Consider the following 25973-nt stretch of genomic DNA (forward strand, 5'->3'; position numbering starts at 1 on the left):
CAAGAAATTGAAATTTTATTTGAAAAAAGAACGGAAAACTTCCGTAACCTGGAAAGACTTGCAGGAAGTCTAGGAAGCTCAGAGTCCCAAAGAAGTTGGACCCAAGGAAGCACACATCAAGGCACATCTTAATTACATTACCCAAGATTATAGATAAGGAGAGAATCTTAAAAGCAACAAGAGAAAAGGAGATAGTTATACTTACAAAGGAGTGTCTGTCAGACTGTCAGCTGATTTCTCAAAAGAAAACTTGCAGGCAAGAAGGGGCTGGAAAGAAGTATTCGAAGTTATGAAAGGCAAGGACTTACATCCAAGATTACTCTATCCAGCAAAGCTATTACATAGAATGGGAGGGCAGATAAAGTGCTTCCCAGATAATGTCAAGTTAAAGGAGTTCATCATCACCCAGCTCTTATTATATGAAATGTTAAAGGGACTCATCTAAGAAAAAGACGATCAAAGGTATGAACAGTAAAATGACAACAAATTCACAACTATCAACAACTGAACCGAAAAAACAAAAACAAAAGTAAGCCAACAACTAGAACAGGAACAGAATCACAGAAACAGAGATCACATGGAGGGTTATCAGTGGGGAGGGGGAGGGGAGAGAAGGGGAAAAGGGACAGGGAGTAAGAAGCATAAATAGTAGGTACAAAATAGGGGGAGGTTAAGAATAGTATAGAAAATGTAGAAGTTTTATATGTACAACCCATGGACATGAAATAAGGGGGAAAGTGCTGGTGGGAGAGGGGTACAGGGCAGAGGGGAATAAAGGGGGGGTAATGGCTCAACTATAATAGCATAATCAATAAAATATATTGAAAAAAAAACCAAAATGAGGATAGTATAAGAAGCCTCTGGGACAGTTTCAACTGTACCAACATTTGCATCATGCAGGTGCTGGAAGGAGGAGTGCAAGAAATCGGGAACCTATTTGAAAAAATGACAAAACTTCCCTAACTTGGTGAAGGAAATAGACACATTCAGGAAGTGCAGAGTTCCAAAGAAGATGAACTCAAAGAGGCCAGAAGCCCACACCAAGACACATCATAATTAAAATGCAAAAGATTAAACACAAAGAATCTCAAAAGCAGCAAGGGAAAAGCAGTTAGTTACCTACAAGGGAGCACCAACAAGACTGTCAGCTGATTCCTTAACATAACCTTTGCAGGCCAGCAGGGACTGGCAAGAAATATTCAAAGTAATGAAAAGCAAGGATCTACAACCAGGATTATGCTACCTAGTAAAGCTATCATTTAGAATCAAAGGACCAATAATGAGCTTCCCAGACAAGATAAAGTTGAAGGAGTTTATCACCACCAAATCAGTATTACATGAAATATTAGAGGGTCTTCTTTAAGAAAAAGAATGAGATGAAAAATATGAACAATGAAATGGCAATAAATACATACCCATCAACAATTGAATCTAAAAAACAAACAAGTAGAACAGAAACTGACCCAGATACAGAGAATAGTTTGATGGCTGCCAGGTGGTAGGGGGTCAGGATGGGTCAAAAAGGTGAAGGGATTAAGAAATACAATTATTAACAAGCACGCCTAAAACAAAAACAAACTAAGCAAACAACTAGAACCACAGAAATAGAGATCACATGGAGGGTTATCAACAGGAGAGTGGGAAGGGCGGGGGGAAAGGTACAGAGGATAAGTAGCACAGAAGGTAGGTAAAAAATAGCGGGGAGGGCAAGAATACTATGGGAAATGTAGAAGCCAAAGAACTTATGACACATGGACATGAACTAAAGGAAGAAATGTGGGTGGAAGGGGATGTGCAGGGTGGAGGGGAATGAAGGGGGGGAAATGCGACAACTGAAATAGCATAATCAATAAAATGTATTTAAAAAAAGAAGTACAAATTTGTTGTTACAGAGTAGTCATGGGGATGTAAAGTACAGTATATTACAGTCAACTGTATTCTGATAACTACATGTGGTGTTCAGATGGGTATGAGGTGGCTTTAAAAATGTAAAAATCATTAGCTCAGGGGAGCACAAAAACACCTTTGTGTTGATATAAGGTCTTGGAAATCTTGCAAAGCCTGTATTTGTAATACAGATAAGAACAGCATATACCTTATAAGGTTATGAGGTTTACATAAATTAATACATACAAACCTTGGAGATACTGTGGATTCAAACCCAGACCACCACAATAAAGTCAGTTGTAATCCTTTGGTGGAGGGTCTTGCCTTCAATTTGCAAAACGTGCAACAACTATGAAGGGCAATAAAGCAAAGCACAATAAAATGAGGTATGACTGTATACAGGATGGGGAATAGTAGGTTTACAGTTGTCCAAGTGGAGAATAATGCAATAATTAATAAACAAGGATAAACTGTGCTTTGCAAACAGAGAACTGTATAGGCTTACTTTTGCCCCGCCCTATGTAAAGTGCTTAGAAAATGCATGACACATAGTAAAAACTGTAAAAATGTTTATTACTATTATGTTCCCAACCAAATTACATGTTCAAAATACCTACCATTCCTGTATGACTTGTAGCATTACTCAGTGACTCAAAATATGGGGAAAGATTTAATTTGTCCTTCTTGGTTTATTCTAAGTCACCAGAAAACAGTTTAACACTGCACATTGAGAAATCCTCCAAGTGTGGCCCTGAAATCAAGCGGTCAGAAGGAAGGGTCCCGGTGCCGAGGAAGTCCCGGGCAAACCTCAGCAAAAGCATCGTAAGGAGGGAGACTTAGTATGAAAATGAAATAAGTTTTCCGAAACAGTCAATTAAATACAATAACCATTTCTTAATCATTATATCTCTCCAAGCACAGAAATAAACAACCTATTTTTACAACATTAAGTGAAATTTTAACATTAGTTTTATTTTTAAATTAAAAAGAAGAAATAATTAGAAAGCAGAAATACACACAAAGTCAGTTAAAATGTTACGTTTTAAATATACCAGAGTTACATACAGGATGTCTTAGGTATTTGCAAGCATAAGGAACAATGTGGTATGCCAACAATTCCAAAGGAAAAAAATAACTCGAGCAATCAGGAGACAGGTCATAATTTTTAGCAGACAATCTATAAATGAAAAAGAAATATATAAAACTCAGGCCTTTTGTGATTTACAGGCTGAATAGAGCCACATATAAATATTTAAATGCAAAACATACAATAGGATAAGTTCTGAACATTTTATGAGCTGTTATATTGAAATGCAGAGCTTATAAATTAAGCTTGGTTATACAGTGATGTCTAAACATGAAAAAACATCTGCTTGAGCTTTATAATGCAATAAATTTTAATTGCATAATGTTAAATACAAACACAACAACCTCAGCTTATATACACTTACATGGCATCCTGTGGCTATTGTTGCCCAATTTACATCTACATAATCTTGACATGAAATTGTAGAGTAAAAATGGATGTTTACATAATGTAAACCAGATCTGAAGATCATAAAAACAAAGGAAAAGGTACTTCTATTTTGCCTAAATATTTGCACAGGTATGAGTTACTATAGTTTGTAGAATACTAATTAACTGAATACCAACATGAGAATTATTTTTATCAGTCAATTAAGCCCAGAGTTTAAAATCTGAATTGATAATAGACTTAAAACAAGTAACAAGAACAAAGCAGCAGTTCTTCATCTCTGACTGCCTCCCATTCCAATCCTGGTCTCCCTCCACATTGAGACTTTTCAACCCTTTTAGCTATTTTTATGACAGATATCTCTACATTTCTAATATCTGTAATACCCTTGTCTCCTGAATGGTCTATTTTAAACAGATTGTTTGGTTCTGAATCCAAGCACCACCATTCACTAGCCTTGTGACCTTCGGCAAATTTTTTAACATTTTTAGGCCTTAATTTTCTTGTCTAGAAACCAAATAATAGAACCTACCACATAAAGCTACTGAGGATTAAATGATACCAAATCACACATATGATATACCTTGCTCAAAATATAGTGATCAGAGTGATAACTATTATTATTACTATTATTACCATATGCTAGATGAGGACTTGAATTCTCTTATTCACTCTTTTCTGCAACTCCTTAAAATTGTTAAGGAATACTAATTGTTGCTGTTGTTTTTTTTTTTGGTAAATCACATTCAGTGTTTTCATCATCATGTTCCTTTTATATTTGAGTCAATTCAATTACTGAGTCTAACTTTTTATTCTCATTGAAATAATTTATAAATGGCTGGCAAAGTAGCTTAACATGCGAGACCACTGGAAGACCCCAAGTAACTTTCAATTTGCTAAATTCCAAATCAATGGGATTTCAGGACCATGAGAAAGTGCATTACAGAACTTTTACTATAGTTTTAAAATTATTTTATTCAAATCTCTGAAACATACAACAACTGCAGTTACTATAACACCTCTTTATTACTCACCTTTTGCCTGTTTTTTTAAAAAATCATTTTCACAGCTAAGGATGTTTAAGATGTTACAAACCGAATATTCTACTTTTTCTTTATATGCAAAACTTTTAAGAATTGATACCACGGCTTTGAACAGTTTCCCAGTGTTTGATTTAAAATCAAAGTTTCTATTTAGAGTTCATAATCCTAAGTAGTCTCTAATTAAGTTGTGAGAATAACACAATTTCCTACTGTAGAGACCTGAGATATGCCTAAAATTCTAAAGAACATTTATGTAGCAGTTTATGCTCAGAGAAAAAAACAGTTTGGTGAGTCACAGTCCATCTTATAGTGTACTATAGCAAACTGGGGGAATTTTAAAGAAATAAGCAGTCAGTTATAATTATTAAAGAATCGCACATTAATTAATTTTTATAACTCAATCTGAAGATAAAATATTTTCACTCAGCCAATGATATAAAATTAAATGTGATATATTAAAAGATTCTCAAATGGTCCCTCATTAAATTTTAAGTTCTCTGAGGACAAGGAATATATCTTATTTACCTTGTATCAATCACCATTGTGTAGGATAATGCCAGACTAGTACTGGTATAGAGATGTTTAATACACACTCATTGGATAAATAACTTCAGCGTAACTGGGTCTCAGATCTACTAATGTCTCATAGTAAAACACCAATGCCACATTAACACAGCATTATTCTTCCATCATGAACAAAGCACATTAGTTGGTATATCACATTTTGATTTACTGTTGGTGAAATATAGTAAAAACCTAAATATACATTAATTAACTGTGGTCCCTTATAAATATTTAAAGTTCCTTTTCACTAGCACAATCACACTGCAGTCCTACTATAAACCTAATTTTTAGAGAATAACTAAAAAACAAAATACATTAAAAATATCATAATTCGTGATGAGATAGTGAGATGGATTTAACTGAATAAACATTCTCACTACAATCAAGACCTTTACCAAGAAGTTGATAGTTTGGGAAGCCCTTCTGAGGACTTGTTTTCATATAATTAATGGCCAGATTAGGATCTCTGTAGTCCTATATTCTTATAAAGTTTATTCAGAGTCCATAAATACAGGCAGATCATAAAATGTTTTTAGATGCACCAATATCTTTACAAAAATTTAATGTATTCAGTTTGTCTTAAGATATGTTCCTTGAACTGAGAATTGCTGAGGTTTCCAAATACTATCTTTTCATGTCTTCGCAGTCTGGATCTGATCTGGTAACAAAAACAGACAAGAAATCATCAGTCTCTACAGGGAAAAATATATTCTTTAACATAATCCGATGCAAATCTATAAGAACACAGTAGACATCTATGCACACTTTTTAAAAAGTGTAATTCATACTACAGTTTTTAATTTTCATGTAAACTGCGTTTGCAGTCTGTCAGCTGGCTCTGAGTCTGTATAAAACTCAGCAGTCTCTCGCGTCATCATCTCCTTCCTCCTTTTATAGGCAACTACTTCCAACTCCCTTTTAAATGATTACCTCTGTATGTCTAAATGATGTACTTTTATTGTTACTTACTGAAATGTCAGTTCCTCACATTTAATGAGGCTTCAGCTCTCATGTACCCCTGTTCCGGTCTCTGCAGCCCTCAGAATGTTTTCAATACTCCTACCTTCCCAACACAGGGATGTAGCCACTGGTAACAGAATGACTCTGGAAGTGCTATTCACAGTTGAGACATGTGGTATAATGTTTACTTTTCCTGTCTTCAACTATATTTTGTTTTCTATGGTGTTAATTGTTGCTTATCCCTATCCCTCTCTGCTTGTTAATGTACTTAATAATACTTCAGTCCCACCACTCTACATTGTTTACGCTTTTATAACTATGAAGCACATTACATAGCCTTATCAATTTCTCTAGAGTGTTCCATAACTCTCTAAACTGTCTCAGTTGTTTCTTATCCTTGCCCAATTATTTTAATACGAGGTCTTTCACTGTCATTCTAGGATCTCCACTATCTCTCTCTTGTGCTAGTCTACTTGTTTCATGACTCCTTTTTTTTTTTCTTTTTGGCTTATTCTCTTGCTTCTGAAGAGTACACCTTTCACTGTCTACCTTAGTAAGAGGTATAGAAAGTAAATTCTTGAGACTTTACGTGGATGGAGATGTCTTCATTTTACAGTCACGACACACTGATACTGGCTGAGAACACAGGTGCCAGGACTGTTCCAGGCACTGCTCAATTACGTTACAGCTTCCAAGTGTTGCTGCTGAAAAGTATGATGCTATTCTGTATCCTTAGCCTTTAGATGACAACTCTTATTTTTTTCTCAGGAAGTTTGTAGACTTTTTCATGGTCTTCAGTGTTGACTTTTAATAATGATGTACCTTGGTGTGAGAATACTTTCATCCACTGCATTGAGCTCTTGAGAGGCCTTTCTAAAAACTCATCATTCAGTTTTTGAAAATGTTTGATAATTTATCTGATGATTTTTCTCCCCTCTATTTTCTCTCTTTCTAAAATTCCTAGTATTAGGATATTGGGCTTCCTAAACCCGACCCCTTATTTTTTTATCTTTTCTTTCCAATTTTCTATTCTTTGTTTTTTTGCTCTACTTTCTGAGAGATTGCCTTTATTCCTTTTTTTAAAATTCTCACCCAAAGATATGTTTCTTGATTTTAGAAAGACAGGAAAGGGGAGAGAGGGAGAGAGGGAGAGAGGGGGGAGGGGGAGAGGGAAGGAGAGAGGAAGAGAGAGGGGGGAGAGAGAGAAAGAGAGAAACAAAGAAGGAAACAAAGAAAGAAAGAAGGAAAGAAGGAAGGAAGGAAGGAAGGAAGGAAGGAAGGAAAGAAAGAAAGAAAGAAAGAAAGAAAGAAAGAAAGAAAGAAAGAAAGAAAGATTGATTAATTGGTTGCTTCCCTTCCATGCCCTGACTGGGAATTGAACCTGCAACCTAAGTATTGGGTTGGCCAAAATGTTCGTTCAGTTTTAAAGTAATCCATAAGAGATAAATTTTTCATTTTCACTAATAACTTCATTGAAAAATGTATTTCACTGTTTTGTTCCACTACCTTCTGCCATCTTTCATGTAGCTTCATGAGTTCATCTTCCCAAAACTCTTTATCTTTTTGAGCAAAGAACTGTTCCAGGTGCCTTTGGCAGTCTTCCAGAGAATTGAGTTTTTTCACTAAGAGAATTTGTGTAAACCAAAATACATGGTAATCTGAAAGTGCAATGCCTGGTGGATACAGCACGTGAATCGGAACTTCCCAGCCAAGCTGTAAGTTTTTCTCTGGTCATCAAAGAAACGTGCGGTCTTGCATTATCCTGATGGGAGATTATGCATTTTCTGTTGACTAATTTTGGATGCTTCCTGTTGAGTGCTGGTTTCAGCTGGTCTAATGGGGAGCAGTACTTTTTGGAATTAATGTTTGGTTTTCTGGAAGTAGCTCATAATAGAGGATTCTCTTCTAATGCCACATACAGAACATCATCTTTGGATGAAGACCAGCCTTTCGTGTAGTTGGTGGTGGTTCATTTCACTTGCTCCATGATCTCTTCCATTCCACATTATTGTAAAGTATCCACTTTTCATCACCTGTCACAAGTTATTTTTAAAATGCAATACTTTCCTTAGGTTTAAGGAGTGAATCACATGAGGAAATATGGTCAAGAAAGTTCTTTTTCCTTCACTTGTGGGGAACCCAAACATCAGAGCCATTAGCATAACCAAGCTGGTGAAAAGTTATTTTCAACACTCGATTTGGATATTTTGAATATGTCAGTTATCTCCCGCATGGTATAATGTTGACTTTTTTCAATTAATGTCTCAATTTGATTGTTATCAACTTCAACTGGTCTACGGATGGTAGAGCATCATCTAGCAAGAAATCTCCAGCATGAAACTTCACAAACCATTTTTGACACATTTGATCAGTCACAGCACCTTCTCTGTACACTGTATAAATCTTTTTCTGTGTTTCAGTTGCATTTTACCTTTCTTGAAATAATAAAGCATAACATGCTGAAAATGTTGCTTGTTTTCTTCCATCTGCAAGGTTAAAATGCTACACAAAAATTCACCAATTTTGGTAAGTCTTTTTAAATGCACGCTGATAAAACAGTTGTCATAATACAGTCTAATAACATTGTTTCAAATGAAGTTGAAGACAGCTAAGTGCTACTAGAGGCATTTTATAGAAAAAAACTGAATGAACATTTTGGCCAACCCAGCATGTGCCCTGACAGGGGATTGAACTCGCAATGTTTTGATGTACAGGATGATCCTCCAACCAACGAAGCCACCTGGCCAGGGCTATTTATCTTCTTTTAATTGAGTTTTCCATTTCTAGTATTCTATTATTGTTTCCCAAAAGCTCAGTTTTTGATTCTTTCTTTTTGATACTTGTTTTTTGAAATGTTCTCCCTAAGTAAATTCCACTTTCTCTAACCTAACTTCTGTTCATGTTCCATGATTCATGTTTTTGTCTTCATATGGCCGGTGACCCTTTGCCACTTTCCCATATGTATGAGTAAACACTGTATGGCTGATTGGAATTTTGATATGTGTGTTAGGTTTGTCAAATATGGTTTCCATTCTAGCGCCTCTAGCTGAGAAATCTCCTTGGGAATTTTTGATGTTAACATCACTAGGTCTTCTCTCTTAGGCTTCTGATTCCTCAAAAATGACTTTCTATTTCCTGCCTATTGCCAGTGTCTTCTAGAAGAAGCACAAGGCAGAAACGGATGAAATATTTGGTATGAAATTTGTTATGACTTCAGTCACTCATCATTCTCAGTTCAGAACTACCACACGCAGTTGTGCTAGTGCAGAGACAGGCTGTCTGACTCTACAGAAAATTAACCTCTAGTCTCCTTTTGGAATAAACACGGAGGACTGGGTCTTCTCTTCAGCCCCAACTCATCTGATTTACAATTTTCACCAACATCGAGCCTTTGGGGGGATGTGCAATATGAATTGGGATGTTTTCCAGCTTTCCCCAGTGCGAGCTCAGAATTCTGCTTTCTCTGTTAAGGGAAAAGGCCTTTAGGTCTGGTAAACCATTCAGCACTCATCTGATCTGGTAAGTCATTTAACATTCATCAGATATTCAGCTTCCAAAATTGGTTGCCATTTTTGTCACTTCTGTTTTTTTGCCTTTGAGGGTTAATGTCTTTAAACAAAAGTCCCTTTATTCTTAGTGAGATTTGAGGAGGGGATGAAACTAAGTGTGTTTTCAATCCTTTTCCTCTGGAACAACCGTATGACTAGTTTACAAGTCCTATATTAAAATCTGAAAGTATTAACCTTTCCCACACAAACGAAGTGATAAAATGAGTAAGTTGCCTTAGTCACATGGGAGGATTTCTTTTTATAAATATCTTACTTCAAAGTGTCAGAGCTAGAAAACAACTTATATCTCTGTGATGACTTCCATATATTCTCTGTTGGTTTTTAAAAAATACTTCAAAATCTCCTCAGGGATTCTTGTCTTTGGGCTGCAATACAGAGGTGATCATTGGGACTCCTTCCAAAAAAGAACGGAATCATGGCACAAAATGTGTCATTTAATATTTGAACCCTGGAATTTCAATCTTAACTGATAAATCATAAGGTTAAATTGGCCCAAGGGCCTTCTTGTTTATCATGCTAGGAAATTTCAGAATTTTGGAAGCAAAATGAAGAGCTAAATCCAGAACATCTTTCAGAGTTAGATTTATATAAAAACTTCTAGCTAATAAATTAGTTATAAACACAGGGAAATCTCCTACATACTGTTACTTATTTTGTAAAATAGGTTTCTGCCTCTTTTGAAATCCAGTGAGACAGGAGCATCATCTTATAAGCTACTATTACATAAGAATTATGACCAAAGGATCTCCTATTCAAACCCAGACTGATAAACTTTTTAATCTATGTACAAAGTTTCCTTCTTTATTAAATAGAGCAGTTGGTAAAAGGGTAGGAACATTTAACATTTATTGTTTTCTTATGCTAGGGATTAACACATACAGTGTTTCATTTAATCTGTACAATTCTGACATTTTATTTTAAAAAATTTTACAGATGAAGAAAATAATATAAGATAAAAGATGTTAATTAATAATAGCTAGTGGAATGAATATGCTAGACTCAAGAGCTCAGGTGCTTTTTAACTACTATTCCATGACACCTACATAAAACAGGGATTCAGCTAACCATGCAAAGAGCTGTTGTAACAGTTATATAAAACAGGGCAACACAAGTGCACAAAAATAATTCCAACAATGTGCCTTCTTTGCAAAGACTTGGGAGGTGAGATGCTAAGATAATGAATCAGAAAAGTCAGAGATACAAAAATCAGGTGACAGACCAGAGTTGGCAAATGACACTGCAATGATGGATTGTTACTAATACCTAGCGGCCTCATTGTCACAAAATATGTACCCCTCTCCTCCTCCTCCTCAAAAAAAAAAAGGGAACGAGCTATGATGTAAAATTCAGATGACTCTCTCAACCTACTTTTTAGTGATTACTGTGCTTTGAATTACTTTGGTATGAACAATTATAGGGTTTGATCCACATAACATCTTCACTGTGAGCAATAATAAGCACTTGTAAAGAAGAATGAAGGCTGAAAATATGCTTGTCTGTAACACTCCTCTGCAACCTATGTTTTATAGGCTGTCCCTATAAAACAAAAGGAATCAGTCCCTTTGACTACTTCTTTACTACAGTCTATGAAGCTAAGTTGGTGTGTTCACAGAAAATTCCAGTAGTTTTTAGAATTCTGAGAACCACTAGAAGTTCTCAACTAAGTTTCACTTAATTATAAAATTATGATTAGTATACAATTATAATTATAAAATTAAAATTATTAGCCCTGGCCAGGTGGCTGTTAGTTGGAGAGTTAGTTGGAGAGTTGTCTCTGTATGCCAAAGGTTGCAGGTTTGGTCCCCATTCAGGGCACACACCTAGGCTGTGGGTGTGATCCTCAGTCTGGGTGCATAGGGGAGGCAACCACTTGATGTTTCTCTCTCTCCTCCACCCCTCCTTCTTTCTAAAATCAATAAAAATATCCTTGGATGATTAAAAAAATATGACTACAATGTTCTTTGGAGTTTTTGGTAAATATCATGATGATTCCATAAATACAATAGAGAAAAACTGATAATAGTCTGTGAAATTAACTAAAATACCGTATTTTACTGATAACGTATAAAATATTTATCAGATATATATTTAGTACTTTGAATCAAAGCAATACTATTTCAATGCACAGATAAACAGGCTACTCTTGCCCACACATAAATATTTTTGGGGTTGGAAGATCCACCATGACATACAGACGAGGGGAAAAAAACCACACATAACTGGAATTAAAAAGACAGTGTAGAAGAAATTAAGTTGATAGCCACAAGACTAACACTTGAATTTATAGTATCTTGTTATTCACCCTTGTTCAGAGCAGGAAATGCCTAATAGGAATGATCCTCAGTTGTTCTCACAAATAAAAATTTCTTGGCCTGACCCTCATGGCCTGTAATAAGAACCTAAAGAACTTGGTTTCATTTACTTCTGCTCTGTGTGGGTGTTTGTGCTTCAAGCCATTCCTGTAACTAGCAGACAATGTAAACTTAGAAAAAATGATGTATCTTTTAAAAAAGATTTTATTTATTTATTTTTAGACAGAGGGGAAGGGAGGGAGAAAGACAGGGAGAGAAACATCAGCGTTGCCTCTAGTGCGCTCCCTACTGGGGACCTGGCCCACAACCCAGCCATGTGCCCTGACTGGGAATCAAACCAGTGACTCTCTGGTTCCCAGGCCGGCCCTCAATCCACTGAGCCACACCAGCCAAGGAAGGAGAAATGATGTATCTTTTTTAAAATTTACGAAATGATGTATCTTAATTTATTCCTTGATATAGTAAGCCCGTACCAACCTAGTATAAGTATTTTGATGAAAAATAGAACTGAAATATACAAAGCATCAATAAAATACCAGGATTTATAATTCTAAACATGATTGTTAAAGGTTATATAAACATGTTACATATAAATGAAGATATATATGGATTAAAGCATTATTAAAATACATGCCATGCAGACTTATTTTAAGTTATTGACAGTAAGGTCTAAAATTTGTTCCAAACTTCAAATGTGCTTCTATTACTAGATATCATAGAAATGTATTGCTATAAATTAAAAATATTTCTACAGTTGTCACATAATTGACTGTAAAAACTCAAACATTTTATTTCAATAAATCCTTTAGAAAAATGTAATAGAAGTAAATGGAGCAAGGTACTGGATACTTACTGTAGTGCATTTTCTGAAGGCAGAAATAAATGAAAACAAGGGGGAAGAGGCAGTGATAGAATAAAAATAAAATGTTAAAAAAGGAAAGACAAATGTGAATGGAAAGGAAATAAAGGCTGAAGATGAACAGTGATTTGTGATGTACCTTGAAGCCAGTCTACACCTTCTTGCAATCCTTCTCCTCTGATGGCATCACTAGCACTGAAATGAAGTCCGTAAGAAACACAGCCATTTCATTATATCACAGAACTACAAGAATACACAACCACAACTTTTCCATATAGCCGATTAATATATTCTAGTAACACATAGCCGAGCAAAACTGGTTAAGCACTGAAGCTGACTGTGTATGAAAAATAAAAGTCTGAGTGTTCTGGAGGAGGACATGAGAAAATTATCCCTAAGTTGTACTGATTTAATTGGTATGACATTTTAAAAAGTGTAGCAACAAAAGTTATTATTTTAGGAATAGTACTCAGACTGACATTAACAAAACACACTTTGAGTTATTTTTCCAGTTTTACAGTCCCCTCCTTCCTACTATGCCCAGTGACTAAAGAGCAGTTATTTATTAGAAATGTTTGACTTAGGATGCAATTTTTAGCCATAGATTCAGTGACTTTATTTGAAATGGAATTTGATATCTACAGGGTATAAACCTGTAATTATAACTTTGGTAAGCTGGTAAAATAAAAAAAACCAGGAGATTTCAGTAATAGTTTTATACTCATTGGCCTAAATTTTAGCATCTGTAACATGGGGGAATATTTTATCAGTGACCTCATACGGTTATTATAAGAATTAAATATTTGAGATATATATGTATACATATACACACATACACATTTCTATATCTATATATCTATCAGGGTCTTTTCAAGGTCTTTCTATTCTTGAGAGTAAATTTACATCTTCACTGTGATTATTTTATAAATAATTATAATTAAGTTACATAAACTAAAGCAAAATGCAAGAAACTTTTTGAGTATCAGTCTTTCAAAAGACAGTCTGATAGCTTCTCATAACATTTTACTGGTCTAGTAGTCATTTCCTTTCAAAATATAATCGTGTAAGAGCAACAGAATACATAATTAGATTTTCTGAATTAGGGTTCCCTTTAGTGTGTTGAAGCATGATTTTAAAATATACTAAAACATAGGTGCTAAGTTACCTGTAAGAGTTAATTTGATTCTAATCAAATCATAAATTACTTCCAAGGAATTACTTATTAAATTAAGAATATGGCTTATATTTTAAAAATAAAGACGAACAGCATGGGATACACAATTATTCAAAGCAAACTATGGATTATTTGTATCAATAGCAAAACATCAGTAATGAATACTTACATATCAAAGATGAATATATTGGTGGAAGAGTCACTAACTACCCTACTAAAGAGCCTGCGTCTTTTCCTACTTATTTCCGACTGTTTGAATTCTACTTTCCTTTCAAATAACCCATAAGACCTATAACTAAATAAAAGCCAAAGTCTTCACCATGTCCTACAAGGCCCTATGTGATGTGGCCCCTGGTTATTGCTCAGTGGTTTCATCTCCTACAAATCCACTCCAGATGTCTCTGCTCTAGTCAGCTTGGACGTCTTGCTATTCCTGAAATATACCAGATATTGCACATTCTCAACCAAGAGCCTTCTTACTACCTGGCCTCTCACCTGGAAAGGGTTTTCCCCAAACCTTTGTGTAAACTCCTCCCTGACTTCAAGTACATCTCAGAGAGGGAATCTCTCATTATTTCTTTTATCTTATTATCCTACTTTATTTTTCTTCACCTTTCCAGCTGACATTTTATGGTTATCTATTTACCTGTTTTATTATCTGTCTCCCTTACAAGATTGTAAATAATCAAAAAACATATACATCATGCCAGGGATTGGGTCAAAGCACACACAGGAAGAACAATACTGCAATAAGATCCTGAAAATGAGAGTTGACTATATGTTTAGTACACTAGTTAGAAATAAACTGTAAAAATTTCCTTTAATTTTCCAGACTATACTTCTCTATAATCTTTTATTGCCCAGTATATTTACTTGTACCTGTAGCAAGAAACATGCAATATTTTATCTCTCCATCACTGCACATTACCTTTATCTCTAAAACTGGAAAAGGATACATCTATTTTCAATTTTATACATCCGTTAAAAATAAAAAAAAACTTAACAAATGAAGCAGTAATTGAAACTTAGTGAGATGCCCAGTTTTAATGAAGAAGTCAAAGTCAGAGACAAACTTAAAGAAATACTTGGCATTCTTCTGTAAGTTATACAGAAAACACGGAAACTGGAAATGCAATGTTCCTATTGCCATAGCATTAGGATACTACTTTTTCTCTCACTGAAAAATATTTAGATGTCACAACTCAGTAAGTTTTTAAAATTTCGAGTGCTAATTATTTTAATTAGAGATTTTTTCCATTTGCAAAATTAACTTCTACTTCAAAATTAAAAGTAGGACTGCATCTTTTACTAAATAGACTCATGTTTTTGAATGTAGTACTTGCTATCAAAGCACTCACAATACTTAATACAATGGAAAAACTAAAATTATTCTACTTTAGGCATTATCAACTTAGTGTGATTTACCTAAATGATGCAGAGATATGCAAAGGTTCCATCTTAGGATACTTCTCTATTCAAAATCCCCCCATTCTTCACCAACAAAATACTACCGAATCTCCAATTCTAACCCAAGACTTTCCTTCTGATTCCAAAGTAGGGGGCTTTCACTTGAGATGGACAGTGTTTCACTCCTGGCTAGGGGAGCGGGAGGCCTTGAGTATGAGGAGTTCCCAGGGCCTTCGCGGCTCTCTTCCATTACTCTTTCAGTACCCAGGTGAGCTCGTCCAGTTCTTCTCTGAGTCCTGCACTAACTCCTTGCTTTGTATTGTTTTCTCTGCAGGAGGCCATGGATTTCTTGGGCCTCTGTGTTCAGCCTTTCTCCATATATACCATCTTATAGAAAGAGGAAACCTCATAGGATAGCGGGAGTTTAACGGCAGGTTGTGGCAGGCACTAAATACTATCTAACAATGTAAAATAATTTCAGACATCATTTATGAATTCAATCTTATTAGTATGTCCAAGTAAGATTATTATTTCCATTTATATCTACTCAAATAAAGAAGTATTTATTGTGAACTTACTAAGTACCATGTACTATAATTCCAGGGCTTAGAATGAAGAAAGCTCATAAAACCCCAATTTTCATGGTGCTAATGCACTAGTGTAAGAAGATAAACTATAAAACAAAGGAAAAAAAGGGAAAAGGTCACATAGCAACATAAAAAGCAAAGAAAGGTAAACATGAGGCAGGGTAAGGTACAGAGATTGTTTTAGAGCTTTATCAGGAGAGGTTCCTGAAGGAACTCGGCAAAATTATTTTGGAGAATAATTTAGACAAAGGGAGTAACAAGTTGTAACACCCTCAGATGGAATTGTGGTTGGCTTATTCAATGTGTAGAAGGAAATCGGCATGTTGAAGTTGGGTGAGTAAGCAGGCTATTTAATTTATTCTTTTAAAGAGTTGTTTGTATTTTTCAATGCCTCAAAAGATTTGAAAAGTTTTAATAGTAATATATTCATCAACACCTGCAATGCCACATTCTATAAAACAAAATCCTTAGCTTATATCCTACCATGTTAGGTCATTTATAAAATGAACTTAGAAAATAAACACTGAAGCTTGGAGATTTTTTCAAAATGATAAAATGAAAAATAAATCTAAAACTTTACCAAATATGCCATGGCTTATCTTTGATGTTCTCTAAACACAGCAACTGAGACACTTTCACGGATGTCACTGCATCTCTAAGGTCCATTTTGTTTGCAAAGAATAAGATTGGTATTCGGCGGTGCTTAATATCTGAAATAGAAAATAAGACTATCGTCATACTTCCAGCCTCTGGTCACCTCCCCCCAAATCCTTAAAATCAAAATTTACTAAAATTATTTCCCAATCACTTCTTTCTATATCACTCACTCATAAACTTTTAAAGACACAGACTACCAGGCATGTGTTTGAGTGATATGATAATTTAAACAATATTTCTTCCAAGATTATCTGCTCTCTGGCTGGAGCTTTAAAACAGACAAGTGTTTGTGGGTGGTTCACTAAGCCGTCCCTGAGCAGTACCTACAAAGGGTTAAATATTTTGTTTCATTTTTTTGTCAACACAGAGGCGGCAAACTTCAAATAGAAGCAGAAGGAAGATAAAGTGGATCTTGATTTTAGTTACAGTATGGTAAGTAGCAAGCTAGATATTTTAACAATACATTTTACCTTGTTACAATGTTGAAAACACGGTTCACTATTGTGAATAAAGAATTTATTTAAATACTTAAAACTCAGAAGACACAAAGTGGTATTCAGTAACAGTCTCCCTCTCACCTCAGTCCCAGGCCATTCACTTGTCGTCCTTCGAAGCAGCAACCCGTAGTATCCATGATATGGTATATTTTTAGAAATATTTTACATATTTGGAATTAATTATTATATGATTCTTTATACAAATAGTATTAGAAAGCCATCTCACTTTTTAAACCTTTTGCTTTTCACTTAATTTCATATCTTAGAGACTATCCATGATCAGTACATTAGTTTCTTCATTATTTTAACTACTGTGAAATATTCTTTTAGTATTGTATTACGTACCACAGTTTATTTAATTAGATGTAGCTGAGATATACTGCTGCAAATATTCACAACAATAAACAATGCTGTAATGAATAAACTATAAAAAAATTTGTAAGTGGGTCAGTGTGTCTGCTGGACAGATTTGAGAAGTGGGATTGCAGGCTCAAGGGGTACGTAAATTGCTATTCTGACAGACAGGATTACTGACCTGCCTTCCCTTAAACAACTTTGTATTAAGAGTGTAAGAAGTACTATCAGGAGAACAAACTCACAACTATCAACAACTGAACCTAAAACTAAAACCAAAACCAAAACCAAACAACTAGAAAGGAACAGAATCACAGAAATAGAGGTCACATGGAGGGTTACTGGCAGGGAGGGGGTGGATGGAGAATAGGGGAAAAGGTACAGGGAATAAGAAGTATAAATGGTAGGTACAAAATAGACAGGGGCATGTTAAGAATAGTATAGAAAATGGAGATGCCAAAGAACTTATATGTATGACCCATGGACATGAACTAAGGGGGAGAATGTGGGTGGGGCGGGAATGCAGGACAGAGGGGAATAAAGGGGAGAAAAAATGGGACAACTGTCATAGTATAATTAATAAAATATACTTTAAAAAAGTACAATCAGAATATGTTTACTTACACTGTTTTTTTAAAAAGACTTTATTTCTTTATTTTTAGAGAAAGGGGAAGGGAGAACGAGAGAGAGAGAAAGATCAATGTGTGGTTGCCTCTCACGAGCCCCCTACCAGGGACCTGGCCTGCAACCCAGGCATGTGCCCTGACTGGGAATCGAACTGGTGACCCTTTGGTTCATGGGCCAGTGCTCAATCCACTGAGCCACAGCAGCCAGGGCGTATTGTTCTGAGAAAAGTGACGAATGTTTCTATTCAAAAGATGTTTATAATTCTGTTTTTGTAAGTTATCTTGGCATGTCATTTCTCCACTTATCTATTAATTTTTATTCTATAATTTATTCATAGAAATACGTTAAGTACTAAGGAAATAAGTCTTATGGCTATGATATGAAATACAAATATTTTTCTTGCTTGTCATTTGACTTTGACTGCACGTGGTCCATTTTACACTTGAAATCTTTTCATGGAGGCATAGTCATTGATTTTTTTTAGGATTCTGGGGTTTGTTATAGTTAGAAAGGACTCTTCTTGCTCAAAAATTATTTTTCAAAATCTCCCACAGTTTCTTCTACTGCTGTAACAGTGTAATTTTTATACTTAAATGTTTAGTTCATAGGGGGAAGATGGTGGCCAGGTAGGAAAGAACAGATTCTACTTCCCCTTACACAAAGGGGAAAAACCTAGCCATCTATGGAGGAAAAAAGCAAACAACCAACAGTACCACAGCATATATAAAAATAAGAGACCAAAAATTGTAGCGGACATTGTAAAGCCAGACAGTAAGGAGAGTGTTTCAGGACAGTAAGGTCCCTGGGACCAGCATGGGGACCAGGGCGGCTGCAACCCCAGTGTGGCCCTCGCTGAGTCTGCCACAGGGTCCCTGGGAGAGAGCCCGGGCAACTGCTCCCTCCCCTGCCAAACAAGGTTGGAGGAGCACGGGGAGAGACCTGGTTGCTTAAAGTCGAAAAGAGGGGAATAAGACCAAGTGGCAAACACACGGCGGCTGTGAGCACCCACAGAGTTTGTGGATGCTGGTTGGGGTGAGTTGAGAGTCTCGATGTGGGGGGACCTGACCCCGATAGTCACTGGTCTGGCTGGAGAATTGGGCTGTGCCAGAGGCCAGGCCATTATACGGCAGACTGGAGTAGGAGGAATTCCTCAAAAAGAAAAAGTGAAAAGAGAGACACTGTTTGAGGAATTCTCCAGCAGCAGCAGCTCTGGCCTCCTCCCCACCCAGCCATCCAAGGTTGTGAGAAAAGGTTGCATGGAAGGCCCTGCGCACTCCCATAGCACTGGGAAGGGTGCACACACAAACCCCTGGGACAGAGGCAGCCTGGTCAAGAGCGCATCCTAGCCTACAGAGGTAACCTGCGGGGGAAGAACACTCTGAGGAAGACCTGGATCCCACACCCAAGGCGCCAAGGACAGGTGCCAGGCTGGCTCTGGGGAGAGTGCCCGAAGCGGACTGAGTGCAGATCAGGAAGGGAGAAAAGCCACACCAATGGCCCCTCAGCCTGCTGCAAGCCAGCAAGACCAGAAACAACGGTTTATCCAGTATGAAACCAATAAGAGGTTTTTTTAAAGCAATTTTTAATTCTTTAGTATTTTTTATCTTTCAATTCCTTTTTCCTCACTTTCCTTCTTTCTTGTTTTATTCCTTCTTCCTTTCTTTCCAACTTTATCTCTTCTTCCTTCCTTCCTTCTTCTGCATTTTTTAAAAATACCCACAAGTGAGATAGAAAAACCTGGAACTGTGAAAAGACCAGAGCTGGACCAAAAGAGGGGGCATCCCAACAGCTGAGACAGAGAGACAAATTTCACTTGGCTATTACAGAGAACCTGCAAGTTATTGCATATTTGTATTATTATTTTTTCATTATTCTTACATCTTTTATTTTAATAGTATTTTTGTATTCCTCTTCTTTCTGTATAGTCTGCTTGGCTGGTTATATTGTATCATTTGACACGTTTCCCCAGTTCTCTCATTCATAGTGTATTGCTAATTTACTGTCCTTCACTTCACCTGTGTTCCATTGGCACACTATTGAAGGTCTGACACTCCCTATTCTTGTTGTCCAGATCACACAGAATCTGTCATATGATTGTTGCTCTAATATTATTGTGAATAATAGCTGTTCCATACAATTGTAACTACTACACAATGCCCCTCCCAGATCTTAGTCCACTTCACGGTTTCTTGAACTCTATTACTGTAGTGGTTAACTCTATTCTCTCACACACTACACCAATTTACTATCCTTTGTTCTCATCTTACCTCAGAATCTGACCTCCCACAACCTCAAGGCTTTCTAGATCCAACTCACAATCCTTCCCTCCCCAACAAGAGTCTTATCTTCTGTCCATCCTTCCTAAAAAGTGACTAGTTGGGTGGAAGATCGCAGTTAACACTATACATAGCCAAAGGATCTCCTATGTCTTCTCTACTGGCTGATACTGTAAATACCATAGAATACTCTCTTGCTGTCTTAAACCATTTTGCCTTCCCCGTCCAACTGATCACAAAAAAAGAGTAGGTGAAAGCTGTGAACACCAGGATGCCCGCTGGAACAGGAAACCCAACAACAAAGGAACCACCAACAGATAACAGCAGAAGAAGGTGAAGGAGGGAGTGGAAACCATACAAATCTCAATTCAGAACCTATCTGGAAATACAACTCAAGAGTGGAGAAACTACCGAGTACAAACAACTGAACAAGAGCAAGAGAGAATCCCCAAAACCTTGTACACTTGGAAGAACCAGCTTCAATACAACCTTCCCTCACCAGCACAACAAAATACAAGAGGTGGTGGACAGAGTGACCCTTAGTTAACCAACTGGTGGGAAGGACCCACCAAAGAAAGACCCAACAACAATCAAAACACAAAGACAAACACAGAGACAACTTAAATGACAGTCCAAGACCAGTGAGTTTGGGAGATCAAGGAGACTGCATCTCAAAGGTATTCCACCACAGAAGTTCACACCATAAATCCAGGGAGCCAGAACAGATCAATTTAAGAAGCTGAGGCTAACAAGAAGAGTCTCACAAACAATGGGAAGAAAAAGAAACAATCCCTAAATGAAAGGAAAGAAGGAAGGCTCATAAAGAATGCTAGATGAAATAGAGGCAAGTCAACTATCAGATATTGAATTCAAAGCAATGGTTATCAGGAAGTTCAATGAGCTCACAATGAGCTACCAGAAACTACAGGGAAACTACAATGAAATCACTGCAAATTATATCAACATGAAAAAGGACATAAAAACTAATAACAAGGGCCAAGAGGAAATGAAGAATACAATTTCAGAGCTGAAGAACACAGTAGAAGGATCAGGATCAATGGATGCAGGATCAATGATGCAGAGGGTCGGATCAGCGAGCTGGAGGACAAAGTAGAAAAAAACACCCAGAAAGAGCAAGAAAAGGAAAAGAGGCTCAGAAAGAAAGAGGAATTAAGAGAAATGTAATATGAAACACAATAATATCCATATAAAGGAACACCAGAAGGAGAAGAGGAGTAAGGAATAGAAAACCTATTTTAAAAAGTAATGATGGAAAACTTCCCTAATTTGATGAGAGCTAAAGTCACACAAATCCAGGAAACACACAGTCCCAATCAAGAGGAACCCACAGAGGCCCACTTCAAGACACATCATCATTAAAATGTCAAAATTCCAAGACGAAGAGAGAATGTTAAAGGCAGCAAGGGAGAAAAAGAAAACAACATACAAGGGAGTCCTATAGGGTTAGCAGCTGACTTCGCAATGGAAATGCTCCAAACAAGAACAGAATGGCAAGAAATATTCCAAGTAATGAGAACCAGAGGCCTGCAACCAAGGCTACTTTACTGAGCAGGGCTCTCAATCCAGATAGAAGGCCAAATAAAGAGCTTTCCAGACAAAAGAAGTCTAAAAGAATACATCTCCACCAAACCAGTTCTGCAAGACATGCTAAAGGGACTGCTTCAAGGAAAGGAAGGAAAAGAGAGAGGAACACATAAATGGATGAAATGCTCCAATCAAAAGACACAGAATAGCTGAACAGATAAGAAAGCATGACCCACACACATGCTGCCTACAAGAGACCCACCTCAGGACAAAAGACCTACACAGACTGAAAGTGAAAGGCTGGGAACAAATCTTCCAAGCAAACAAACAGGAAAAAAAGCTGGGGTAGCAATACTCATATCAGACAAAATAGTCTTCAAAAAAAGGGCCATAAGGAGAGACCCAGAAGGTCACTTCATAATACTCAAGGGAAGAATCTACCAAGAAGACATAAAATTGTAAATATATTTGCACCCAACACAGGAGCACCCTATGTTGGGTGTGCCCTATTTCTTTAGATACATAAAGAAAATCTTAGAGGACTTCAAGAAAGATATTGACAGCAACACAACTATAGTAGGTAATTTTAGCACCCCACTGTCAAAAATAGACAGATCTTCCAAACAAAATACCAACAAAGATACTGTGGCATTAAACAATGCCCTAGATGAAATGTACTGACCTGATATATATATAAGCCCTTCATCCCAAAGAAGCTAAATACACATAGAACAGTCTCAAAGACAGACCACATGATAGGACACAAAACAAGCCTCAACAAATTCAAGAAATTTGAAATCATACCAAGCATTTTCTCCAACCACAAGGGACTGAAACTAGAAACCAATCTCAAGGGGGAAAAACCCAAAACACTCAAAATCATGGAGATTGAGTAGTATGCTATTAAACAACGAATGGGTCAAGAATGAAATTAGGGAAAAAGTCAAAAAGTTTCTGGAAACAAATGAAAATGAACTCACAACAACCCCAAAACTTATGGGACACAGTGAAGGCAGTCCTGAGAGGGAAGTTCGTACCCATTCAGGCCTACCTAAAAAATATAGAAACATTTCAAACAACCTAACCCGACACCTGCAAGAACTCGAGGAACAAGAACAAAGACAGCCCAGAGCAAGTAGAAGGGAGGAAATAACCAAGATCAGAGCAGAATCAAATGACATAGAGACTAAAAGTGCAATTCTAAGGATCAATGAATCCAGGAGCTGGTTCTTTGAAAAGATAAACAAAATCAACAAGCCTTTAGGCAGGCTCATCAAGAAAAGAAGAGAGAGGACCCAAATAAACACAATCAGAAATGAAAGAGGAGAGATTACAACTGACACCACAGAAATACAAAGGATTGTAAGAAGTTACTATGAAGAACTATATGCCAAGAATTTTGAAAACCTAGGTGAAATGGACAAATTTCTAGAAAAACATAATCTTCCAAAACTGAATGAAGAAGAAGCAGGAAGCTTGAACAGACTAATAATAGCAGAAGAAATTGAAGCAGTAATCAAAAAACTCCCAACACACAAAAGCCCTTGATTGGATGGTTTCACAGGAGAATTCTACAAAGCATTTAAGGAAGAGCTAACCCTTATCCTTCACAGACTATTCTAAAAAACCCAAAATGATGGAAGACTCCCAAACTCTTTTTATGAAACCAGCATCATCCTAATTCCAAAACCAGATAAAGACACAACAAAGAAAGAAAACTTCAGGCCAATATCGCTGATGAACATAGACACTAAAAATCCTCAACAAAATACTGGTGAACTGCATCCAACAATACTTTAAAAAGATCATACACCATGACCAAGTGGATTCATCCCAGGGATGTAAGAATGGTTCAATATTTGCAAATCAATAAATGTAATACATCACATAAACAAAAGCAAAGACAAAAATCACATGATCATATCAACAGATGCAGAAAAAGCATTTGATAAGGTACAACACCCATTTATGATAAAAACACTCAGCAAAGTGGGAATAAAGGGAGCATTCCTCAACACAATAAAGACTATATATGAGAGACCTACAGCCAACATCATACTCAATGGGCAAAAAATAAAATCTTTTCCACTAAGATCAGGGACAAGACAAGGTTATCCATTTTCACCACTTCTATTCAATATAGTATTGGAAGTTCTAGCCACAGCGATCAGACAAGAAAAGAAATAAAAGGCATGTAAATTAGAAAAGAGGAAACAAAACTGTCATTGTTTGCAGATGACCTGACAGTGTACATAGAAAATCCTATACACTCCACCCAAAAACTGCTTGATCTAATAAATGAATTTGGCAAAACAGCGGGATACAAAGCCAATATCCAGAAATCAAAGGCAATTTTGTATACCAACAATGGAACAGCAGAAGCAGAAATCAAGACAAAAATCCCATTCGATATAGCAAAAAGAAAAATAAAATACGTAGGAATAAACCTAATTAAGGAGGTAGAAGACCTGTACTCAGAAAACTACACAACACTGAAGAAAGAAATCAAGGAAGACGTAAACAAATGGAAACATACACCGTGTTCATGGACTGGAAGAATTAACATCATCAAAATGCCCATACTACCCAAAGCAATTTACAGATTCAATGCAATACCTATTAAAGTACCAATGGCATATTTCACAGACATAGAACACTTCAAAAATTTATATGGAACCATAAACCATCCTGAATAGCTGCTGCAATTTTGAGAAAGAAGAACAAAGTAGGAGGGATCACAATACCTGATGCCAGACTGTATTACAAGGCCACTGGAATCAGAACAGCCTGGTACTGGCATAAAAACAGGCACATGGACCAATGGAACAGAACAGAGAGCCCAGAAATAAATCCAAGTCTCTATGGTCAATTAATATTTGACGAAGAGGGCAGCAACATAAAATGGAGTGAAAATAGCGTCTTCAACAAATGGTGTTGGGAGAACTGGACAGCTACATTAAAAAAAATGAAGGTCGACTTACACCATACACAAAAAATAAATTTGAGTCAGATAAAGTATTTAAATGTAAGCTGTGACACCATTAAAGTCCTAGTGTAGAACATAGGCAGGAAAATCTAAGATATTTCACACAACATTTTTACTGATATGTCCCCTTGAGCAAGGGACATAAAGAAAAGAATAAACAAATGAGATCTCATTAAAACAAAAAGTTTCTGTATGGCCTAAGAAAACAGTATTAAAATAAAAAGAAAACCAACTGTACGGGAAAACATATTTGCCAATGATACCTCAGACAAGGGTTTGATCTCCAAAATATATGAAGAACTTACATGACTCCACTCTTAAGAAGACAAGCAACCCAATTAAAAAATGGGCAAAGGACTTGAACAGACATTTCTCCAAGGAGGACATACGGAGGATCCAGAGACACATGAAAAGATGCTCAGTATCGCTAGGTATCAGAGAGATGCAAATTAAAACCACAATGAGATACCACTTCACACCAGTCAAAATGGCTATCACAAACAAAGCAACAAATAACAAGTGTTAGAGAGGTTGTAGAGAAAAGGGGACCCTAGTGCATTGTTGGTGGGATTGCAGACTGGTACAGCCACTATGGAAAACAGTATGGAATTTTCTCAGAAAACTAAAAATGGATCTGACCTTTGACCTAGCAATTCCACTGCTAGGATTATATCCTAAGAACCCTGAAACACCAATCCAAAAGAATCTATGCACCCTGATGTTCATAGCAGCACAATTTACAATAGCCAAGTGTTGGAAGCAACCTAGGTGCCCATCAGTAAATGAATGGATCAAAAACTATGGTACATATACACAATGGAATTCTATGCAGCAGAAAGAAAGAAGGAGCTCCTACCCTTTGCAACAGCATGGATGTGACTGAAGAGCATTATGCTGAGTGAAATAACCAGGCGGTTAAAGACAAATACCATATGATTTCACCTTTAACAGGAACCTGAACAACAAAACAAACAAACAAGCAAAATATAACCAAAGACACTGAAATAGGTAATAGGGTGACAGTGACCAGAGGGGAGAGAGGAGGGAATTTCAGGGGGAAAGGGTTTACAGGAACAAGTATAAAGGACACAGGGAAAAACTAGGAGGGGTGGAAATGAGATGGAGGTAGGGAGGGTTGCGGGGAGGAGCTGGGATGGGAGTAAAAGACAGATAACTTTACATGAACAACAATTAA

At 36.6% G+C, this 25973-nt stretch overlaps 1 protein-coding gene across 6 annotated transcripts in view; it reads right to left on the reverse strand.

Annotated features, from left to right (window-relative positions):
- Positions 1 to 2838: 2838 nt before the first annotated feature.
- Positions 2839 to 25973, reverse strand: part of ARL6 (ARF like GTPase 6) — a 53542-nt gene continuing 30407 nt past the window's right edge. For 3 of the 6 annotated variants that reach the window (XM_037058990.1, XM_037058986.1, XM_037058989.1), the window contains exons 6-9: positions 16417 to 16546; positions 12808 to 12863; positions 12663 to 12675; positions 2839 to 5626 (exon numbers count right to left, since the gene is read on the reverse strand). In XM_037058990.1, the coding sequence (XP_036914885.1) occupies positions 5593 to 5626; positions 12663 to 12675; positions 12808 to 12863; positions 16417 to 16546 (233 nt within the window). In that variant the 3' untranslated portion in view covers positions 2839 to 5592. The remainder of the gene's footprint in view (positions 5627 to 12662; positions 12676 to 12807; positions 12864 to 16416; positions 16547 to 25973) is intronic. The other 3 variants (XM_037058991.1, XM_037058987.1, XM_037058988.1) reach the window with 2 other exon arrangements.

This window comes from Sturnira hondurensis, unplaced genomic scaffold, assembly GCF_014824575.4.
Source record: "Sturnira hondurensis isolate 20B ecotype Veracruz unplaced genomic scaffold, ASM1482457v3 Scaffold0010428, whole genome shotgun sequence".
NCBI classification, from domain to species: domain Eukaryota; kingdom Metazoa; phylum Chordata; class Mammalia; order Chiroptera; family Phyllostomidae; genus Sturnira; species Sturnira hondurensis.